Source organism: Hordeum vulgare, chromosome 3H (genome assembly GCF_904849725.1).
Source record: "Hordeum vulgare subsp. vulgare chromosome 3H, MorexV3_pseudomolecules_assembly, whole genome shotgun sequence".
NCBI lineage: Eukaryota > Viridiplantae > Streptophyta > Magnoliopsida > Poales > Poaceae > Hordeum > Hordeum vulgare.
In genome coordinates this window covers 52750636-52774250 of record NC_058520.1, presented here as the reverse complement: position 1 = coordinate 52774250, position 23615 = coordinate 52750636, and the positions used below count along the sequence as shown (strand labels likewise).

At 46.6% G+C, this 23615-nt stretch overlaps 3 protein-coding genes across 3 annotated transcripts; 2 read left to right on the top strand and 1 right to left on the bottom strand.

Annotated features, from left to right (window-relative positions):
• Positions 1-15992: 15992 nt before the first annotated feature.
• LOC123442933 lies at positions 15993-16840 on the top strand. The gene is made up of 2 exons (XM_045119120.1): positions 15993-16397; positions 16499-16840. Exons 1-2 carry the CDS (start codon positions 16074-16076, stop codon positions 16700-16702), a joined length of 528 nt encoding a protein of 175 aa, XP_044975055.1. The 5' UTR covers positions 15993-16073; the 3' UTR covers positions 16703-16840.
• Positions 16841-16871: 31 nt separating this feature from the next.
• LOC123442930 (phosducin-like protein 3) lies at positions 16872-19388 on the bottom strand. The gene is made up of 4 exons (XM_045119118.1): positions 19057-19388; positions 18610-18753; positions 17808-18016; positions 16872-17224 (listed from the first exon to the last, which is right to left on the bottom strand). Exons 1-4 carry the CDS (start codon positions 19296-19298, stop codon positions 17064-17066), a joined length of 756 nt encoding a protein of 251 aa, XP_044975053.1. The 5' UTR covers positions 19299-19388; the 3' UTR covers positions 16872-17063.
• Positions 19389-19508: 120 nt separating this feature from the next.
• Positions 19509-23312, top strand: LOC123442931 (FACT complex subunit SSRP1-A-like). Its single transcript, XM_045119119.1, has 11 exons — positions 19509-19655; positions 20243-20316; positions 20428-20536; positions 20623-20709; positions 20839-20931; positions 21891-22088; positions 22175-22326; positions 22413-22461; positions 22584-22682; positions 22794-22943; positions 23033-23312. The coding sequence occupies exons 5-11, from the start codon at positions 20842-20844 to the stop codon at positions 23141-23143; spliced, it is 849 nt and encodes a 282-aa protein (XP_044975054.1). The 5' UTR covers positions 19509-19655; positions 20243-20316; positions 20428-20536; positions 20623-20709; positions 20839-20841; the 3' UTR covers positions 23144-23312.
• Positions 23313-23615: the final 303 nt, after the last annotated feature.

Genomic DNA, 23615 nt, shown 5'->3' with positions numbered 1-23615 from the left:
ACATAGCCAATCAGTGGTTTGCTAGGTCGAACAGGTTGAAGGTTATCATGGCATTGTTGAGAGGCTGGTATTTAACATGTGGTAGGCAACGAGACATAATCGATAGAAGCGATAAAACTAGCATGGCAATGATAGTAATGGTATCTGGGGAAATGGTCATCTTGCCTGAGATCCCGCTTGGAAGAAGAATGACTCCTGGAGCAGACAAACCGACATGGTCGAACGGATCCTCACTTCCGACACGCTTGCGGAACTCTATCGAGGCGAAGCAAACCGGAAACACAAATCAACACACGATATTCACCACACGATGCATAACACATATGATGCATGAACACCGGAATACATACAAGACACGGCAAGACAATTCACACAATCAAATACTACACATTAAGTGAAGTCCAATATGCAACGAGTTGCATATTGACGAAACTCTACATATGAATTATTTAGTTCACTCCCGGTTATTTACACGACATTATTAATGTTTTCAAACATGCAAGAGGTGAAGCGGAAATTAAACTACATATCTAGACATTTTAAATGAGGTCGGAAATGTCATGTAGCACCTCTGAAACGACCTCACAAGTTAATTTACAATTATGTCCAGATTTGAACTAATGCATTTAATTGGTTGTTAAACAGCAAAACAAATAGGTTCACGTGATTCTACGTGTCATTTCAAGCAACCTACACATAAAGAACATCTCCAACGGAGCTACGGATCAAAAGTTACAAGCATCGCAAGATATGATGGCATGAATGCAATATGTGTGCAACGATGCTACGAGCACTTCAAAACATACAAACAGCAAGATAAAATGAAACTACACGAGATTTTAAGCATGTTTCATGTAGGACACGATCAAATCGGAGCTACGGTTCAAAAACTACGAGCAAAACAAGAACTGACTACAATCTGCCAAAATCAGCCACATAGCACTTTCTACGCCCCACAACTACGGCTACACAACTCCGATAATCTCAAGCAAGGCATGGCACGGAAGAGGGCAAGAAACGCTACTACGAACAACTAACAACAACTAGCATGGCAGCAAGGAACACTAGGGAAAGAAGTCACAAAATGGCTTCCCACACACTATTTCAGACTTAGTGAAAATAACACCTCATGAAAGTGCAGTTTTCAGCCTGAAGGCATATTGACAGCAGCAAAACCATAAGCTACAGGGCTCCAAATGGCATGAAAATTTACAGCATGCTAGAGAGACACAAGGGGTACAACTAACTCCATTGGACCAATCTCAAAAGAGCTACAGATCACACGATGCAAGCAAGACAAGACAACAACAAAATATAACAGATTTCAGACTTAGAAATATTCCAGCTCCTCTAAAACAGCATTATTTCTAGCACTTGAGAGCAAGCAAACAACACCTAAACATGCATTTCTATTGCAACCAAAAATACCAGGGGCTAAACAAAACATCCAAGATCAACTCTCTAGTTGACAACTCCGTCAAACGACACACGAAATAAATCCTACAAATTAAACAAAAGGGCAACATAGCAAAATATCTCGCGAACTAACTTACTCAAATGCTAAAACTAATTGCACAGAAAAATCACATGGATTTTTCTACCCCGGAAACATATAAAATATGTGGGGTTTGCAACACAAAATAATGCCACACAAAATGCGAGACAATACCCTATACACGGGAAAATAAACTACCGGCAATTCCTACGCGCAAAAGTACGAGTGACCGCTCTAACATACACGGAAAAATAGCTCCTAAAACATAGGCATTTATACTACGGCATTCGAACTAACTGGACTTGCGCGAAAAATAAATACGGGACGTATCCTATTAAAACAACACGTTATTCTAGGCATACAACACGCTAAACGACGTCTAACAACTATGCAAGTTTTATAAACGGATTCTACGCGCAAAACTACTTGAAAAACATATGCTACATGTCGCGATCCGATTTACGGATTAAAAGATACGGGCATTAATATACGTATATTTACTGGAATCAACTAAAACGAAATAAAAACCTAAATTACTAAATGGGACGACAGGGGCAGCGCAAGACACTAAGGAGCGCACGCGGCGCTGGATAGGGGCGGGACTCACCTGGGGCCATGGGCCAGATCGGTGGAGAAGGCGACTCGGCCTTGCCTTGGGGGCGAAGGCGCGGCCAGGGACCTGGGCCGGCTCGGCGCTGGGCCACTGCGAAGGCTCCTGGCGCTGGCCTGGGACCTGGGCCGGTCGGGGCGCAGCAGGCCCACGCGGCCAGGGCGACGCTGAGCCGCTCGGGCGACGGTTGTCTCCTCCTACACGAGGAGCTCGCGATAGCAATGGCGGCGGCCATGCAGCGAGGCGGGGCGCCGGCTTGGGACGCGGGGAGGCACAGAGACCCCGACCCGGACCGGATCGGACCGGATCCGGCCGGCTACGGGCAGCGGAGCACGCGAGGGGCACCGGATCCATGGCGGCTGCGGCATTCGGGCTTCGGCCGGCGGCATGGAAGGCGGCAACGCCGGATCTGGCGGTGGCTGGTTCGAGGAGGTCGGCCGGCGGGCATCGGCCAGCACGGGGCGGCCACAGCCAGCGGCGGGCGGTGAGAGCACCGGCAGGGCTGGCGGCGCAGGCCGGGGAAGCCTCGGCAGGAGCTTGGGCAGCCATGGGGAGAGGGCGCGGCGGCCTCCCGGACAGAGAGAGAGAGGCGGCGGCGCGATGGGCTCGGCGGGCCGGTTGCGGGCTCGGCGGGCCCGGCGGCTGGTGGGTGGTGGGAGGAGAGAGTGAGTGGGGGCTAGGGTTAGCTGCGCACGGATTTCGAGGGAGAGAGAGAGGGGGTTGTCTAAAAAAATATGGTGGAGGGGTATTTATAGAGAAAAGAGGGTCTCGGTTAACCGGAATCGCGTTCCGGATCCAACCGCGGGGTCGGATTCGGACGATTTCGAACGCGGGTATGGGTACGCGGCCGTGTAGAGGGGATACCTGGAGACGAGAGGGAAAACGGGCGGCGCGACAATGAATTTTAAAACACCGACACACGTCCGATGGTAGACCGAAGACGGTGCCGCTACGGTCGACCGTTCGGGTACGAGACGAACTCCGATCGCGACGAAATTCGACAAGCGGTCTAGCGATAACTAATTCCGACCGCATGCCAAGTTTCACCCCGATCAGAGAAAGTTTTACGCACACTTTAAAAACAGGGTTTCGACGGTGCTGCGGGCGCGTGCGAGTGCGGTAGGGCTCAGAACGGACAACGACGAGAACCGGCAACTAACAACGGATGCAAGTTTGAAAACTGGCGGCAACGGAGATGTCGATGCAATGCTGATGATGCGCATGATGCGATGATGATGCGACAAGTATAAATAAACACACGACGAAAACGGAAAGAGAGGGGAATCTTCTGGAACGTCGGCATCGGGCTGTCACAATCCGGCCTCCTCCGGACGTCCGACCTGCTTCGGAAATCCGGAATCCTATACCAGAGAAATCACAGCCATATAACTCGGACTTCCGGCTCCCTCCGGACGTCCGAGGGCCGGTCGTCCGACCAGCTTCGGAAATCCGGAGCTTTGCACCAGAGAAACTTGAGCCATATAACTCGGACTTCCGGCTCCCTTCGGATGTCCGAGGGCCGGACCTCCGTCCGCTTTCGGAAATCCGGAATCTTGCACCAGAGAAGTTTGAGTCGAATAACTCGGACTTCCGGCTTTCTCCGGACGTCCGGTCCCTGTTGAACTACACAGTGGTTCCAGATATATTTGCATCCCTCGGACGACCGACCCCTGTCATACGCCCGACACCTTGTGGACGCCCGGACATCCGTGAACTGCCGGATGTCCGACCCGTGTATGACTTAAAGTGTCCCCAACGGCTGTTTTACTCTCCCACTATATATACCCCCTCCCACTTCGTGAGAGGGTGTCCAACACAGCTAGAACACTTACAAGAACACCTTTCTCCTCGTTCACTCTTGTCTACACCCAATCTTAGATCCCAAGAGCATTTGTGAGTCCCTTTGAGTGTTGTTCCAATCAAAAGATAGATCATCTCCTTCTCCTCCTCTCCACCAAAGTGATTTGTGATTTGAGCAAGTTTTGAGCAATCCCCGTGATCTTGTTACTCTTGGAGGTTGGAGACTCCTAGGCGGTAGGAGTCTTCGGAGAGGAATCAAACCATTGTGATTACCCCCGGAAAGTTTGTGAAGTGTTGGAAGCCACCTCAAGGCTTACCACTAGTGGCTGAGAAACGCCTTCGTGGAGTTATCTCAAAGGAAGAATAGGGTGAGCCTTCGTGGCATTGGTGTGCCTTCGTGGTAACACCCGCCCCTCTAACGGTGACGTAGCTTCTCTCCAAGGAAGTGAACATCGGGATACATCCTCGTATCTCTTGGAGTTTCGGTTATTCCTAACCCTAACTCTCTACTTGTGTTAATCCTTATTACGTACTTGCATTTGATCATTGTTTACCGGTTGCCTTACTTCTCTCTAAATAGCTTACTCCTTGTCATTGCAATTATTAGGCTCACGCTCATATTCCGCACCTTTGCCTAAAATTGCTAAGTGATTATTAAAATTTGGAACTGTACCTATTCACCCCCCCCCCTCTAGATCCATCTCGATCCTTTTCAATTGGTATCAGAGCCTCGTGCTCTATTCTTGTGGCTTAACCGCCCTAGAGCGAGATGGACGGGATTCCCACTACTGTAGGTCCAGTGGAGAGGGACGGGACTTCCACGGAAGTCTGGTCCTTCACCTCTGAGGACCTGGAACGGGCCCTTGCCAAGAAAAAAGAGGAGCATGATGCTTCTCTTGATGCCTTGGTCCAACTAAGACTGCCATCATTAACCACGGGGACAGCCATGTCCCCGAGGGCCTCAGGGCCACATGTGCACGGTTCTTCATTTGGCCAACCACCTCTGGAGAGGAACCCAACCAGTGTTCCATGGCTTTATGCTAGATCTCAAGTTGAGAAACCTAAGTACAATCCTGGAGGAAAACCTCCCTTACTTGATGACAATTCTGATTTTGCTTTGTGGAGAGTTGGTATGCAGGATCATCTTAGGTACGCCAATGATGAGATGTTGGACATCCTCGAGCATGGGTACAATCCTGTAGATCCAAGGTGCCTCACTCCCACAGAAACTTATGACAAGCATCTCAACGACACTGCGATCATGTGCATAAGAAAAGGAATGAATGACAAGCAACGGAGACCTTACATTCACATCACAAGTGCCAAGGAACTGTGGGATAGCATTATAAGGACCAAGACCGGTACCTCCACTCTTCGGCTTGCTCAATATGAAATTGCCGAGGGGCAATTACAGAATTTATGTATGGAAAAGGGTGAATATCCCAAGCAACTGCTAGAACGGCTCATGACTCTCGCCGTAGACATTGAGTCCCGTGACTGTGACAAGACGCAAGATGGTTTCAATCTGACCAAGAGATTTCTCGTGGACAAGTTACTTCATGCTCTTGCTCCATACCACCATCAAATGGTATGGGACATGAGGCAGCACCATGGGTTCAAAGAAATGACTCCAGATGACATCATATCCACTTTCCAATTATTTGAAGAGTCAAAGGCAAATGCAACAAAGCACCTTGCCATGCATGGCACTTCAACATCAAAGATCAATCTTGCTTTGAAAGCCAAGCATGAATGTGATGAAGAAGAAAGTGAAGAAGAAGAGGGTGATGATGATTGCGAAAATGGTGATGATGTTGACTCTGATGAAAGCCCATCTTATGAGGACATTGCTCTCTTTGTAAAGAAGTTCAGTGCAGGAAAGTTTAAGGGAAGATTCCCCAAGAAGAAAGTAAGGAAATGCTATAACTGTGAGGAAACCAACCACTTCTCCAATGACTGCCCTTATGAGAAGAGATAAGATAAACCAAGGTTTCCGAAGACCTTTGTAAAGAAGAAGTTGCCAAACCCTATGAACTCCAAGCTCAAGAGAACAGATGGAAGAGCAATGATTGCACAAGAAGAATCAGATCCAGAAGACGTTGGTGGGGTTGCCGGAGTAGCTCAGGATACACAAAACACCTTGAGGCTAGTCAACAAAAGTGGTGATGTTGTTCACTACAACTATATGAAAGACTACAAGGGCAACGCCCACAAGTGTTTGATGGCAAAGACTGCCATGGGAGATGAGGAAGACCAAAGCTCCCATGATAAGGTTAAGGTAACTCCACGGTTAAACTCCTTCAGTCTAGTTTCTACCTCACCTGATGAGTATCTTGATGCGGAAGATCACTATGAGGATAATGACTTAGATCATCCCATGTTTGCCGAAATAAACAAATTTATGCGCTCTCTTAAAGGAAAGAAGCTCACTATGTTTCGCATACTTATGGAAATTGTGAGTAAGCACACCAATACCATCAAGGAACTCGAAACCCTCGTCACTGAGGAGAAGGAAAGAAATGAAATCCTTGAGCAGAAAGTCCTGTATGAGGAAGCACAAAATGATGCATTATGCTCAAAAGTTGGTGAAAACCTTGATAAACATGCTAACGATCTTGCCTCCTTGAAAAAGGCTGAATCTGTGTGCAAAGAGTTATTAAATGATAAAAACCGACTAGTGAACTCTCATGCTTCTCTTTCTAAGGACTGTGAGCGTCTATCCTTGTCTCTCAAAGACAAGGAAGAGAAACTCACTGTTCTTACAAAGAGCTTTGAGGCACTCAAGGTTACTTATCTTGACACTCTAGCTAAGGCTTACTCCTCACCTATTAATAATGTTGATACCTGCACTACTAACTCTAGTAGTGAACTGTCATCTATCCTTGAGGAAAACTGTTCGCTAAAGGCACAGCTAGATAGAGGTCTCATGACATGTGCACAAGGACAAAAGACTCTTAATGAGATCTTAAGTCAACACAATGGAGGCTTTGCCAAGGAAGGGCTTGGGTTCAATCCAAGCACCGCCAAGAAAAGTGCATCTCCTCTCAAGTGTACCACTTCGCTTAAAGAAATATTTGTACGAGAGGGACACAAGGAGAAAGGTAAGGTTGTGAGTGGGTCGGCCACTAGGGGTTTGCCCACTCTCAACACGACAACTGAATTCATGCCTCCATCCTATGTACTTCGCAAATCAAAGGAAGGAGAGGTTTATGCTAAATTCGTTGGTCCCCGTAATGCATTCCGATTTTATGCTATTTGGGTCCCTAAGACTCTTGTAACTAATGTGAGAGGCCCCATGATGAAATGGGCACCTCAAACCAAGTCTTAATTCGTTACAGGTTGTTTTCTCCGGAGGAGCCAAATGGGTGATCGACAGTGGATGCACCAATCGTATGACCGGAGATAGTAACTTGCTCTATGACTTCATGCAAGCCATTCGACCATACATGAGCATTGTATTTGGTGGAGGGTCGAAAGGGCAGGTAATTGGGTTGGGCAAGGTGGCAATCACTAATGACATGTCTCTTGCAAATGTCATGCTTGTCCAATCTCTTCAATATCATTTACTTTCAGTTCGCCAATTGGCTTCCGTTGGTTATGACACATTATTCGGACTAACGGATGTGAAAGTCTTTAAGAGAGACACTCTCGAAGTGGCCTTCGTTGGAGAGTTGGATGGCAACCTTTACACGGTTGATTTCTCGAAAGAGAGCACCTTCCATACAACTTGTCTAATGGCCAAGGCCGACATGGGATGGTTGTGGCATCGCCGGCTCGCCCATGTCGGCATGAGAAATCTTCAAAATCTCTTAAACGGCAATCACATCCTTGGACTAACCAATGTATCTTTTAAGAAAGATCGTGTGTGCAGTGCATGCATAGCTGGGAAACAACATCAATCAAAACATCCACCCAAGAACATTGTATCCACTTCAAGGCCGTTAGAGCTCCTTCATGTGGATCTGTTTGGGCCTCCTTCATGGGCAAGTCTTGGAGGGAAAAAGTATGGCCTAGTCATTGTTGATGATTACTCAAGATACACATGGGTATTCTTTCTCAAGTCCAAGGACGAGACGAAGATCACCTTCATTGATTTTGCCAAACAAGTCCAGCGGAAGTTTCACGAGGACATCAAGGCAATAAGAAGTGATAATTGCTCCGAGTTCAAGAATAACACCCTAGAAGAATTTCTTAGTGATGAGGGAATTGAACATCAGTACTCCGCACCTTACACCCCTCAGCAAAATGGTGTAGCAGAGAGGAAGAACCGGACACTTGTGGAAATGGCAAGGTCCATGTTAGACGAATACAAGTCACCACATAGTTTTTGGGCTGAGGCTGTCAACACAGCATGTCATGCATCAAACCGACTCTTCCTTCGATCAATATTGGAGAAGACTCCATGTGAGCTCCTAACCGGGAACAAGCCCAATGTTAAGTACTTTCGTGTGTTTGGATGCAAGTGTTTCATCCTCAACAAACGGGAACGGTTAGGAAAATTTCAATCCAAAACAACTGAAGGGATTTTTGTTGGCTATGGATCAAACTCTCACGCCTACAGAGTCTACAACAAATCCACTGGATGTGTTATAGAAACCTGTGACGTGACGTTTGATGAATTTAACCACTCCCATGGGGAGCAAGTTGATCTAAGTGATGCAGGTGAAGAAGATTCCTCGCAAGATATCTTGAACATGGGTGTAGGTGCACTTCTTCCCATGGAACAAAGACCCCATGATGATGATGAAGATGATGAGAGTATTTCTCATCCTCAAGACAGTTCACTGCCCGTACCTCCACAAGATACTAGCACACATATCATGCGAGGTGTTGAGGAACAAGTGGGAGAACATGTCGCTCACCCTAATCACACTCAAGAACAAGTTGATCTTCAAGAGCTAGACCAAAGTATGGATATGCTTGATGATGAACCTCAACAGGTGCAACGCGAAGAGGAATATCTTCCACCGCACGTAAATGATCCATATGTTGAGGACGTTGATGATGGAAACGAAGTCGAACCTCGTGAAACCATGACCTCCATCATGCCACGTGTGCCGGTTGTGTTGATATTGATCAAATCCTCACCGGCGTGTCGGAAGGTAGAGTGACTCGTAAACAATTAACAAACTTTTGTGCTCACTTTTCGTTTGTCTCTAGTACTGTGCCACACAGGGTTCAGGATGCATTGTGTGACAATGACTGGCTCCTTGCTATGCAAGAAGAGTTAAACAGTTTTACACGCAACGAAGTATGGTCATTGGTAGAACGACCAACTGAGGAACACAATGTCATTGGAACTAAATGGATCTTCAAGAACAAGGAAGATGAGAATGGGACTGTCCTACGCAACAAGGCAAGGTTAGTAGCACAGGGGTACTCCCAAGTTGAAGGTTTGGACTTTGGTGAGACTTTCGCCCCTGTTGCTCGTCTTGAATCCATTCGCATTCTATTGGCCTATGCTGCTTTCAATGGTTTTACTTTGCATCAAATGGATGTGAAAAGTGCTTTTCTTAACGGTCCTATACAAGAATAGGTATATGTATCACAACCACCTGGGTTTGTTGACCCTCACCACAAAGACCATGTGTACAAACTTCACAAGGCTCTGTATGGCCTCAAACAAGCACCCCGTGCTTGGTACAATCATCTTAAGAAGTTCTTACTCGATGATGGCTTTGTGGTGGGGGTGGTCGATCCCACTCTTTTTACTAAGAGGGAAAATGGTGATTTGATCTTATGCCAAATCTATGTAGATGACATCATTTTTGGTTCTCCTAACATCCATTTATGCAAGAAGTTTGTGGCCTCCATGACCAGACCTTTGAGATGTCACTCAACACGGACTTGAAGTTCTTTCTTGGGTTTCAAATACAACAATTTCAAGAAGGAATTTTCTTGTCTCAAACTAAGTACCTCAAGGACATTCTTGAAAAAATTTGATATGACAAATGCTAAACCAATGAAGACACCCATGGCCACAGATGTCGTTCTAAATGAAGACACCGACGGTATTCCTTTTGACCCATCTACTTACCGCTCCATGATTGGTTCGTTACTTTATCTTTGCGCATCTAGACCGGACATCATGTTAAGTGTAGGCATATGTGCTAGATTTCAAGCTTCCCCTAGGGAAAGCCATCATACGGCGGTTAAGCATATTCTTAGATACCTTGTTCACACCCCAAAGTTAGGATTATGGTACCCTAAAGATGCAAAGTTCGATCTTATTGGGTACTCCGATGCGAATTGGGCCGGTGACAAAGTGGGACGGAAACCCACTTCCGACGCATGTCAGTTTCTTGGACGCTCCTTGGTAAGTTGGTCCTCGAAAAAGCAGAATTGTGTTTCTCTCTCCACGGCCGAGGCCGAATATATTGCAGCCGCAAGCTGTGCAACCCAACTGCTATGGATGAGGCAAACCCTAAAGGATTATGGTATCACATATCGACACGTGCCTCCTCTCTGTGATAATGAAAGTGCCATAAAGATCTTCGAGAACCCCATTGATCACCCTCGCACAAAACATATTGATATTAGGTATCATTTCTTGAGAGACCATGTGCAAAAGGGTGACATTGATATTACCCATGTGGGTACCGACATGCAGCTCACTGACATTTTCACCAAGCCACTTAGCGTAGCTAGGTTCTGTCAACTTAGGCGTGAACTTGGTATCTTGGAGCTTGATAACATAACTTGAAATCTTGTACACATACACACACTCACATTATGTTATTGTCTTGATGTGGGCATGCATTTAGGGGGAGTCACTAGGACTTATGTCATAATTCTGTGTTTTAATCCTACAAATATGCATAAATCACTACTGTCCACAAGTAGTATATGTAATTCTTGTAGGCAACTGTGTTCGTGTCCTTTGTGATAAACCATGTCAAATCATCTCATCATCCAAATCCCAGAATCTGCCTTTGCCTACTCCTCTCTCGGTCGTCCGACGTGTCTCGGACGTCCGGCGGCTCAACCCATTCCAGACGTCCGGCCCGTGTCGGTCGTCCGACGGCTAAATCCACTCCGGACGTCCCACACCTGTTTTTCCTCCGCGGGATTCGATCTCCTCCACGGGATCCATCTCCCACGCGCCTCCTTTTCTCCCAGCTGCCACCGCCGCCGTCGCCAGCACCAGGGGAGCTCGCCCACGCCGCCAACTCGGGGATCTGGCTGATCTCCTCCGCGGGATTCGATCTCATCCGCGAGATCCATCTCCCCTTCCTCTTCTCTCTCGATCTGCAGGTATCCCCTCGGTCCCCCTCGCGTTTGGTTCCCCTTTCTCCCAAGTTCATGTGTTCGTTCATATGGTTTGACCGTGACCGTTCCCCATTGGGTTTCCAACCGTGTAGGCCTTTGTTCATCATGCCCAAGATTAAGCACTCCGCCCGGAAGAACACTGCTGGCTCATCCGCTCGTGCCCCTACTGGCACGGGGTCGGATGACTCCGAAGGGCAACGTCGTCCCTTCAAACGGACCGCCCAGCGTCCTCCTGCTCAACAGCTCCCCTCGTCGTCTGATGGCTCTGACTTCGAGGATGAGCATGGAGCTGAGGACCGTGCTGAACAACCCGCCGTTCGGAAGTCTATGCCAAAACCTGGGACTCGCAGGCCCTCCTATATGCCACCACCTCCTCATGAACAACCCGAAGGTGAAGCTCGTCGCATCTCTCTTGAACCTCCTGCTACTTTAAGTCGTGAAGTCAAGAACTTCACCACGGTTGCTAAGTCTTCCTACCTCACTTTTCGCTGCGACGTTGACCAATTCTCTGTTGTACGTGACTCTATGGACTCACGTTTCCGCACAAACGTCCAGGCGGACATCTTTACTACGGTCATTGTTCCTAAGGGTCTCTCTGTCCATCACTTTATTGATCTTGAGCATATTCGCATGCACCCGGCGAAATACCCGGGTGCCATTGAGCTCATTGAGTCATCGGGGCTTGCTGCCCCTTTGCTTTTCGGTGCGATTTTAACGCTGCTGCTATTCACCAATTTTATGCCACATGTTTCTTTGGCCCAAACAACACTGTTAGCTGGATGACCTCTGACGTTCAGTTCACAGCCTCTTATGATGAGTTTGTTGCCGCACTCGGTTTCCCCGACTCTGGCTTCAAAATCCATAAGAATGATCCTAACCTTGCACATAAGCCAATTGAGGCGTGTGGGTTTCTTCTCAAACCACTCCGTGAACTTGATGCAGATGAACGGATGAAGGATCTTAACCAAGTATCCATCTGGCGCTCTCCCTACTTTATCATCTTTCAGTGTCTTATCCGCACCATCTATCCCAAGATGGGTGATAAGGGATCCTGCAGTGGCTACTGTATTGACATCATGTCACATTTGTACGAGAACCCCAAGCGCAAAATTAATGTGCCTCACTTTCTATGGCATGAGATTCGGCTCGCTAGTTTTCAATACAAGCGAGCCTTCCCTCATGCCCCCTTCATCCCGGCTTTTATTAACCGTGTTGCTGAATTCACTGTTGATGTCACTCACACGCATCACAAGTGGGTCATTCCCGCTCACATGGCGGATAACTATGCTCCCAAGAAAACCCCACCATCCACCTCCACTCGCCGCACTGCTGCCCGAACAGCAACCCCTTCATCCAGCTCAGCTCCTCTCGGTCGCTTTGCCAAATTCATTGGCAAGGCACATTCTGCTATGATGAAGGCCTTCTCTTTCCAGTGCGGTCAAACCCATGATGTGGTGTCTCGTCTCGTCTCCTCCAAGAATGCCCTCAAGGCTCGTCTGAGAGACTCGGGCGCTCTTGATGTGAGTGACGATGAGGCCCTTCCTGCTCCTCCTCCTTCTGACTTTGGCTTCCCCTCTGGTCCTGAGTGGGCTGATTTTCTTGACGAGGCTGGTGGCAGTGGCTTACCTGATGACGAGGATGATGATGATGATGATGCCGAGGATCTCTGAGCATGTTTGATGCTGTTGGTGCCTCCCTTTTTGGTACTTGGTGCCAAAGGGGGAGTAATGTATCCTAGTTTTAGTCTTTGGAGATTTAGTCTCAATTTGCATGTTTGTGTAATGTAATGGATAAACGACTGTGATGCACTATGTATGGCTACCTATGGATGTCGTGATTGCTATGGATTACTATGATATCATCGTATGCTATTATGTTTGCTCCACTACTTCATATGATGATCCATTATCTTTACTAAGTCACATGATATTTTCGATACTCACATTAAAGGGGAGCTCCGATATTTTACCATGCACATACTAAGGGGAGCTCCGTACTAAACCTCTCCAAAGCTATAATGTATGTTAAATCTTTTGAGACCTATGTATATGTTGTCATCAACTACCAAAAAGGGGGAGACTGAAAGTGCAGTCATGCCCTTAATCGACTTTTGGTGTTAATGACAACACATACATAGGAAACTAATCCTATTTATTGAGTGTATCTCAGGATGGCAAGTACTTTAGTAGATTGAGAATTATGTGCCAAGGTGGTCTGAGAAGATCGGGACTTATATGTCAAGAAGGCTCGGGATTGAGAAAAGATGATGTAGACTATTCTTTAAATTTACTATTCTTGAGTATAGGGATCCCGCACTATTAAGAGGGGATCACAGGTTTTGCGATGAATTTGCTCATACTACATCTCTACTTTTCTGCTCATACCACATCTTCACTACTCTGGTCTTATCTCAAAATAGATCCAATGCCTCGGACATCCGGCCTCCTCCGGACGTCCGACCTGCTTCGGAAATCCGGAATCCTATACCAGAGAAATCAGAGCCATATAACTCGGACTTCCGGCTCCCTCCGGACGTCCGAGGGCCGGTCGTCCGACCAGCTTCGGAAATCCGGAGCTTTGCACCAGAGAAACTTGAGCCATATAACTCGGACTTCCGGCTCCCTCCGGACGTCCGAGGGACGGACCTCCGTCCGCTTTCGGAAATCTGGAATCTTGCACCAGAGAAGTTTGAGTCGAATAACTCGGACTTATGGCTTTCTCCGGACGTCCGGTCCCTGTTCAACTACACAGTGGTTCCAGATATATTTACATCCCTCGGACGACCGACCCCTGTCAGACGTCCGACACCTTGTGGACGCCCAGACATCCGTGAACTGCCGGATGTCCGACCCCTGTATGACTTAAAGTGTCCCCAACGGCTGTTTTACTCTCCCACTATATATACCCCCTCCCACTTCGTGAGAGGGTGTCCAACACAGCTAGAACACTTACAAGAACACCTTTCTCCTCGCTCACTCTTGTCTACACCCAATCTTAGATCCCAATAGCATTTGTGAGTCCCTTTGAGTGTTGTTCCAATCAAAAGATAGACCGTCTCCTTCTCCTCTCCACCAAAGTGATTTGTGATTTGAGCAAGTTTTGAGCAATCCCCGTGATCTTGTTACTCTTGGAGGTTGGAGACTCCTAGGCGGTAGGAGTCTTCGGAGAGGAATCAAACCATTGTGATTAGCCCCAGAAAGTTTGTGAAGTGTTGGAAGCCACCTCAAGGCTTACCACTAGTGGCTGAGAAACGCCTTCGTGGAGTTATCTCAAAGGGAGAATAGGGTGAGCCTTCGTGGCATTGGTGTGCCTTCGTGGTAACATCCGCCCCTCTAACGGTGGCGTAGCTTCTCTCCAAGGAAGTGAACATCGGGATACATCCTCGTATCTCTTGAAGTTTCGGTTATTCCTAACCCTAACTCTCTACTTGTGTTAATCCTTATTACGTACTTGCATTTGATCATTGTTTACCGGTTGCCTTACTTCTCTCTAAATAGCTTACTCCTTGTCATTGCAATTATTAGGCTCACGCTCATATTCCGCACCTTTGCCTAAAATTGCTAAGTAATTATTAAAATTTGGAACTGTACCTATTCACCCCCCTAGGTCCATCTCGATCCTTTTCAGTTGTGCATGAGGAACTTTATCATCATTATGGTAGTTTGACGTGATTGTAGCGTTGTTTTATTGATATGGTTGATGTAATCGTATGTAAGGTGTAGTTGATAAGCTCATCACATAGGATATAAGATAAATTGATTTTGCTGTATGTATGCAATCAATCATCCCATAGTATAAATGCATCTATAGCAGACCCGTAAAAACCGACCCTTAAAAACACGTACAAGAGGCACTCTAAACCATTTTTACGGTGCAAAATTGCCCCAGACAGAACATACCCCGTAAATAAAACTGTATCCAACTATAACCCTTTTTTTCTTTTTCTTTTCTTTTCTCCCTCCATCCCGGCGAGTCCGTCTTCGGCCACGGCGTGCTTCACCCCTACTGCCCGGGCTTGCCCTGGCGCCGCACTCCTCGCCCCCACCTCATCCTGGCGTCCCCCCGTTTCCTCGCCATGCATGCAGTGGAGGAGCCCTGCACCGCCCGCCCCCAATTGAGCTCGGTACTGCCCGTCCTCGATTCGAGCTCGACACTTCCCGCCGCCGCGCGTACGTTCCCCACCGTGGCCGCGCGAGCTCCCTCACCCTGCCCCGCTCTTCTCCGGTGCCGCCCCGCGCCGATTCAGACCGTCGATGGCCTGCTCCATCCTGCCCGTGGACAACCTCGCCTCGGTAGCGGAGGTTGAGCTCGCCGCAATTTGGACCAGCGGCGACAAATTCCGGCGTGCGGCGGCTTCTTCCGACACGCGGTGAAGGATTCTGGTGAATTCCAGATAGAAGACTCCGTCCAGTTCCGCAACGACGTGTTTGCTCCGACGAGGTTTGACCAGTTTATGGGTTGAATTGTATACTACCTCCAAAACTGGACATATAAGGTTTTCGCGGTTGTATTTACCGTGCCCCTTAAAAAGTTTACGGGTCAAACAAATTTTACGGTCTAACCAAAACTATAATCATAATATTTTTTATGAATTTGATCATTATATGGTGTCTGCTAGGTGCTCTAAACGCAACCAACGTAAATAACCAAACACAATGCATAAGTCGGTGCTATGCTGACAAACAAATAATATGCCGACGATAGCTTACATCGTACATTTGAAGCTGAACTGGGATGAGCATGCAAAGAAGAAAACGACACATGCAAAACTACCAAGTACTACCGGTGTATTGTTAAAAAAAAAAAAAAAGTACTACCGGTGTAGCCTTGACACTGTAGCATCACCAGTCCACTGCGCACCGACAGCCAAACCAGCACCGGGATCCGAGTCAGACGTCAATGGCCGACGACGAGGTGGCGGAGGAGTCGCTGACCGCTCCGCTGCTCGAGCCAGCCGCGAGCCCCCGCGACCCGTCGGTGGAGGTGAGCCTGTACCGGCGGGGCGCCGGCCCGGCCAAGGTCTTCCTGTCGGGCCTGACGGGCCCCCGCCGCGACCGCCTCGACGTGCACGGCATCCAGGCAGAGCACGGGCTCCGCGCCCTCTTCGCCTTCAAGCCCGAGGTCTCCCGCCGCGGCCTCCGGATCCGGCCCGACCCGGCGACCGGCCACTCCGCCGTGCTCTTCCGCGACGGCGCCGCCATCGCCCTCGACGGCGAGCCCAAGGTAAACGAGCCGATCTCTCCCGTTTTGCGTTTCGCACCTCGCGGTGTGTGGATATTGCAGAAGGACTTACGGATTGGAACTGGATTTTCCTCGTCGCGCAGGTGCAGGTGTCGTGGGCCAAGCCTGCGTCGATGATCGCCGCCGGCCTGCTGGTGCCGGCCGTGCTGGCGGCGGTGGCTTTCAACGGGGTGCCGGAGTCGCTACGGTCGTCGAGTGCAGTCAACGCCGTCTTCTCGCCGTGGATCCTCGCCAGCGCGGTCATCGTCTTCGTCCGTCTCAGGATGCGGCCACAGGCCCCTCCATGAACGGAGCCGAGCTACTGTAATGTAATGGCTCTCCTTTATACCGTACTATCCAGAGAAGCTCCTGTTGTCTCTTTTCTCTTCAGGAATTATGTGCAATGGAGACAAAGTCACAGAATAAATGTATGTAGTTTGTGTCAACGCAAGTTCCATATTCCATAATCATCTCTCAGAACCAGAACACCAAGATACATTACCACAGGCAAGTTACCGAAACAAAGTTTATACAGAACCTCGTCAAAACAGCCTTCAAGATTTTTCACACACAGACAACCAAATAAGATCAGGAAAGCCAAGACAAATGCTGTCCGTGGATCCAAATGATATCACTTAACCAAAACAAAACTAGCAGAAAGCGTAAGTTTTAGTCGCTGTCATCTTCTTCTTCTCGCGTTTCAAGCTGGGAGACAACCTTTTCTATGAACTTCCTGCGAACGCCTTCCATGACATTGTTACGGGATGAATCTCCACCACCTTGTCCATCATTCAGTACCGGGTCTGAGTGGCAAAGCGCCAATGCAACAGCTGAAATAAGCAGAATGAAAGTTTAGCATGAAAAGTGGAAGACCGTGTGTGACACTTCAAGATTCCGTGTGCTCACATCAGTTTGTATAAAGTGATCAAGAAAAATCCGTTGTTGTCATTTCTTATTCACACGACATATTCGATTTTAATGCTAACAGCAGCATAACTGAAATAGGCATGCCACTGTGTTAGGTACTCATCTAAAATTTGTGCCCTCGTTTTCTTTTTCTGTTTGTTATATGATGCAAGGCAAACATACATCAGGACCATATATCCACCATAGACATGCCTGTCGTAATGAACATGTTTTCCTCTTCGTACGGAAAGAAAAAACCTCATCCTAAGGTCAAAGATTATAGTCACGTTAAGCCGTCTAGATTGTAATATCCACAGAAATTGTGAATTGTATCCTGCAACTGGCTAATTGCAACTTCAAGATAGTCACACACACACACAGAGTTCACTGGTGTGTACTGACAATATTTTTGCCCAACCAACTAAATAAAGAAGAGTAACTTGAACTAACCTCACAAAAGAAAACTTGAACTAAAATAATGGAAACTGGTTGTGTGGTACAACTTACATTCAGGTGTGCATTTCTTCCCACCGAACTTCTGCAGACCAACATAAGTCCCTTTGACAGCACTGTTGTTATACACCAGTATTGTAGGAACATTCCTATCTGGGTAGTTGGGAATACAGTCCGTGGAGATAATTTTAACAAACTTGGTTTCTGCATATTTTGTCGCCAGTTCCTCCAGGCAAGTCTCAAGCAGCCCACATTCTGGTATCCTGCGATAAGATCCATAGAAGTCTCAGACAATGAACAGCTCGAGATAGAATTTCTTCCTAGAGTTATTTCTGTATTATGAGCACCTTTGGGAAGCAGTTAAACAGTATGTAAAACAGAAGCACTCCAAATGTCTCATAGAAGCACAGGGCACAATGGCCTAAAATCCTACAGTTTCCAGTCAAAATGAGTATAAATCAAAATACGAGCAAAGGACTTAGGAAAAGCGGAGAGCGTGTTGAGTAAATCAAAAGTAGAAAAGAAGAGGAAAAATATCGTGGTGTTGTGTGGTTTGCTAAAGCTAAGTCATCCTGTTTATCTGGTTTGGCATACAAGGTCAGATTTTGCCAGAACACTATTTCAACACAATTATTTCTCTAGATAACAAATTCCAAGAACCATAGTAGATAATACTCATTTTTCAAGCTGCCATAGCTATTTTCCCTACTTTTAATCAACACGACAAATATATATAGTTCGACAGTTAGTCACGAACAAAGTTCTACATGCCCATAATTCCTTTTTAGCTGTTTCTTGGTGTAGTTTTTGACACAAGAAGAGCATCATACTGTAAATAGGATGAATTTCGCCTTACGCATCCTTGTAGAGGAAGACCACAACCCAGACATCAGGTGGAGCCTGGGAAACCTCACGCACAAAATCAGAGCCTGTGATGGGCTGTATTGTACCGAATCTGGCCGTTTTTGCTGCCTCCTTGAGCTCTGCAAGCCTCATCCTCCTGTAAGCACACCACAGCATCAAATCATCAGACAATTGGTGGACATGGATTTTTGGCTCCATGGATCAGAACGACACTTCTCACAAGTGGTATGGTATCAAAACAATTGAAATTGTACGGTGGTGCTCCGAGTCCAGATCAAAAACAACAGAAACAGACCAGATTTCTATGGAAATCGCATGAACTACCCCCACCCAACCGTGTAATTCGGATCAAATCAATCACGAAAAAGCACATCTCATGGATCACCAGACGTGCGGGAGACCAGATCGAGGCCGAGGGGGGAACAGAGAGGGGGCGCACCTGTACTGCTCGAGGAAGCGATCATCGTCGAGGTCGTCCTCGAGCTCCTCGAGCTCGTCGGGGTCGCGCGCGTCGAGCCACTCCTTGGACCTGGGCTGCTCGTCGGCGTCGACCCTGGGGGCGAAGGGCGGCGGCTTGAAGGGCTCCGGCTTCTCGGGCAGGTTGCCGAGCTTGCGCTGGATGTCGTCCCACTGCGTGGTCGCCCCCTCCACGTCCTTGTACACGAAGTGGTAGTCCGCCATGGCCGAGCCTCGAAGGAGCGAGCGAGCGAGAGATCGGGACAGGAGGAGAAGCGGAGGGGGAACGAGGAGAATGGAGAGAGAGAGAGAGCGAGCTCGGCTGACACGTGGGCCCCACGCACTCCCGCTGTATCGCGCGTGGGATCGGACGGACCCGCGTGTCCCTGGCAGGCTGGGCCCGCCAGTCATTCAAAGAGAGGCTTTTCGCTGGACGAGACACCGAATGCCGCTGCGCCGCGGCCGCGCTCTCTGATCGTGAAACCAAAATCGAGGAGGAGCGGCGAGATCGTCTTCCCGGCGGCGGAGATGACGGTTGGCCATCTCGCCAACGACACCATCCTCGGAGACCACGATGGCACGGTGAGCTCCTCCTCCTCATCCGCCCTTGCCCTTTTCTCCTGCGATTTACTCCTACTATAACTACTCAAGGTATCAGATTCAAGGAATAGTCAGGATGAAATCTTTAGGGTAACAGGTCGAGCAAAGCTGCACCATCGCCCATGGAAGGAGGGGATGTTGTGCGCATGGTACTCCTCCCCCTGCGTTCTGCTTGGAGTAATAACAATACCACTGGACCAAATTCAGAGAAAAACCTAGTTGAACAGACATTAGAGACTGGTATATTTACTGGACCACACTAATTTGACAGTGCAGGAAAGCATGATATGATAGTAATAACAATACTTCTAAAGGTCTGTAAGACTATAACTACTCTAAGTCTCTGATAGGGCAGTTCAGTTCAGCTCCCTATAGGGAACCAATTACATAGAAGTGGATTTGAAATAGAAGAAAAACAAAAGACACAGTAAGCACTCCTCAACTAGTTATCAGTTTTTGGAGATGAAATTCTCTCTTCAGCCCAGGTGAAATGCCATGAAACATGCAGCACATCGACTTTATTCTAACTACTGCGACATCTTCTAAATTTTTATTTTCCTTTTTTGTAGTGGGAGACAATATTGAAATATTCTTCTGAAGCCGCAGTTGACACCTATGAAGGAATAGCTATTATCATAGCAAGGTGGGAAATATGGACCATTTATGTTATTAGAAACTCAAGATGAGTTCTTAATTGACTATCTTCTTTTTGTATACCCCTCCCTCCAAAATTAACAAGTCTTTGGCTACGCAGAGGATGACGTACTGTTGAGCTTCATCTTTCATTTCTGCGACTCCATGGACAAGCTGATGATATTAAAATCCAATATAGCAGCATCATTCGCCTTTTTGTTTTACCAAAGGTTATGTGTGTGCTGTAATTATTGTCATGTTGTGTTGGTTGATGTTAGATATGTAAATAATTGGATTGCATGGTTGTGATTTGCAGCCAAACAGTCCTCATACTTTTGTGGTTCTCACTCTTGATCCGCCAATCCGTAAAGGCAGAACATTCTGCCCTCACATTGTCATTCAGGTTATGTGCCGCAAAATTTGCTCCTAATGTTTAGATGTTATGTTTTGTTTTGTTTGGAAACTTGGTTACAGTGTTTGTTTTGCTGGACAATATAGCAATTGTTTGACTCTTTCCCTTATTCTTTGACAGTTTATGACGGAGGTAATAGTCGAAACAGATCTGAATTTAAGCAGAGATCTTCTGGCCGAAAGATACAAAGATAAGTTGGAGGAATCTTACAGGGTGAACATTTTGCTACTTTGAAACGATATTTTTTACTTATGTTGATGTGCTCAAAATGGAACTGAATATCATGTTAAAATCATAAAATACATTCCCTCCGTTCATTATTATAAGATGTTTTAGATATTTCAGTATGTACTAAGTACGGACTGAGATGAGTGAACAAACACACTAAAATGCATCTATATACATCCGAGTCAGAAACAAGTTAGAAAGTTTATCATATGGAACGGAGGGAATACATGGCAATGTGCATAGACAAGTTTGTTAGTACAGAAAACTCCACATGGAGTGTTCTGTATGGTCGAGATAGAAAGAGATTCTTTGAGCCACCAGCGACTTCTTTCTATTAGAAAACTGAATCCCCCTTTTGTGATTTGTTAATAATCACATTCAACCTTTCATCAAACTTGAATTGGATTTGAACAAGAGGCTTAAGTTAGGCCAAGCTGGCAATTTCCTTCGTTTCCAAAAGAACGCCGTTTTAAAAACTTTTTTACTTTGTATTTGAAAATAATAACACCACATGGTTTTTGAGATGGATTATACTCATTTATTCCCAAATATGGTTTAGAAGGCCTACACGTATCCCTAAATTGACAATTTTAGCACTGTAATTTAAATCGTTTGTCACAAAAGTTATACCATTAGAAAATATTACATTTGAAGTTTGGTGAGATTATCAATCTAGTAATATGCATGGGCCTTTTAAACCGGAAAGGAGGTAGTATGCCTCTACGGACTAGCCCATTACAGGAATGGGTAAATTTGGTGGATATTTATGGGAAGGCTTATTACCAAGTAATTCTATTACTCTCAAGCCTGAACCTGGCCACTCTGTACGAGGTTCTGTTATAAACCGGCGCTTGCCTTTTTGAACTAGTTTGTGTAACTTTTTGACCCATAAATCCTATTGTGATAAATCAACTAACTTACACAAGCGTTCAATTCATTCTTAGGGTCCAATACATGAGGTATTCACCAAAGTCCTTTGTGGCCTATCTGGTGCCAAAGTGACAAGGCTGGGTTCTTACAGAACTTGCCAAGATGGATATGCAGTTAAAACATCTCTCAAAACTGAACATGGACTGCTGTATCCACTTGAAAAGGGTTTCTTCTTTCTGCCGGAGACCCATATGCTCATTCTTTATGAAGAGGTATTACTTTTTCCTTATACTAGAAACTGATACCATCCCTCCGTGCATTGCTGAAATGATATATCATTTACTACTATTTGATGTAGGTTGAGCTTGTTGGGTTTGGAAGTTATCGTCGTGAGGGCGCCAGTAAATCATACCGTTATTTGGACCTCCTTGTCAAGCGAAAAAATGGCAAAGAGCATATCTTCAGAAATATTCAAAGGAGTGAATACTTTAACCTTTCCAGATTCATCAAGTATGTGCCTTTCTGTTGGCTTCAACATCCTTCTTTCTATATACGTAAGACTGAAGGGTGTCTTCATTTATATGTGAAATTTGCAGTGGAAAGCACTTGAAAATAATGAATCTTGGGGACGAGCAAAGTGATGAGGTAGATTGCCTCGTATTGGCATGTTGCTTGATGCTGACATTTTAATCTTGTTATTAAGTCCCTCCATATACTTCCTTAAAAAAACCCTCCATATACTTGTGTTATTTATTGCTTCATGCCAGGATGAAGATTTTGATTTGTTTAAGGATGGCGGAGGATCTTGTACTGATGATTCTAGTGGGGACGAATCAAAAGCTAGTGAAAGCGGGGGTGAAGAGGAGGTAATTAGATTTACTGTTTGCTCTCGCAACCCTTAAATGTGAAGCCACCATGCCAGTGATCTCTTGCTCATGTTTTTCTTTTCCTTTCTATTGTATAATTCATCCGAAAAGGAAGCCAGCAGGGACGCCGAAGGTTCAAAGAAAAGGAAGCGGAAGAAGAAATATGCGACGTACCATTGGCGCAGCATGAGCTGGCGAGGGTTTCGTGTCCGATCTCCGATGACGAGTCACACAGGCTCTAGTGCTCTGGGCACGATGGAGGTATCTGTCTGTTGATTACTAACGCAGTTTGGTCATAAAAATCATGCATTCATCCCAGCTTGCACCGGAGCTGATCATTGATTTTTCAGATATGCTTTTTAGTCAGAGAAAGAAACCAAGAGCAGTTGAGAAGAGGAGGGAAATTCAGTATCATGCTCAAAACTTACACAATACGCGGAACTAGTACAACGAAGCATTGAAATTTTATTTTTTGTACAACGAAGCATAAGATTGTTTCAGTTCTCGCAGAAGTATGGTGTCTAAGTGAGATTGGATTATGGATGAACAGAAGTACGGAACATCCTTATTATGGTACAGCTGCACTATAAGAAAGGAGTTTCGTGAAATCAAAAGTATTTGCCATGTAAACAAGGCAAATTCAGTATCATGCCCGATGGGATGTACGTAGGAAGAATCGTTATGCTACGGTTGTGAATGAGACAGAAGCAAACAGTAGCGGGCCTAGCCCACTGGGTCAGGATGGACCAACACTAGTAGAAAACAGGTTTTATATTCGTCCTTTAGTCCCGATTTGGTTTTGGCCCGAGACTAATGTGACCATTAGTCCCGGTTCGAGCGGCTAGAGGCCAAACGACTTTTGTCCCGGTTCGTTGAGGGCCTTTAGTCCTGGGTTGAGCCACGAACCGGGACTAAAGGGGTGGTGGCAACCGT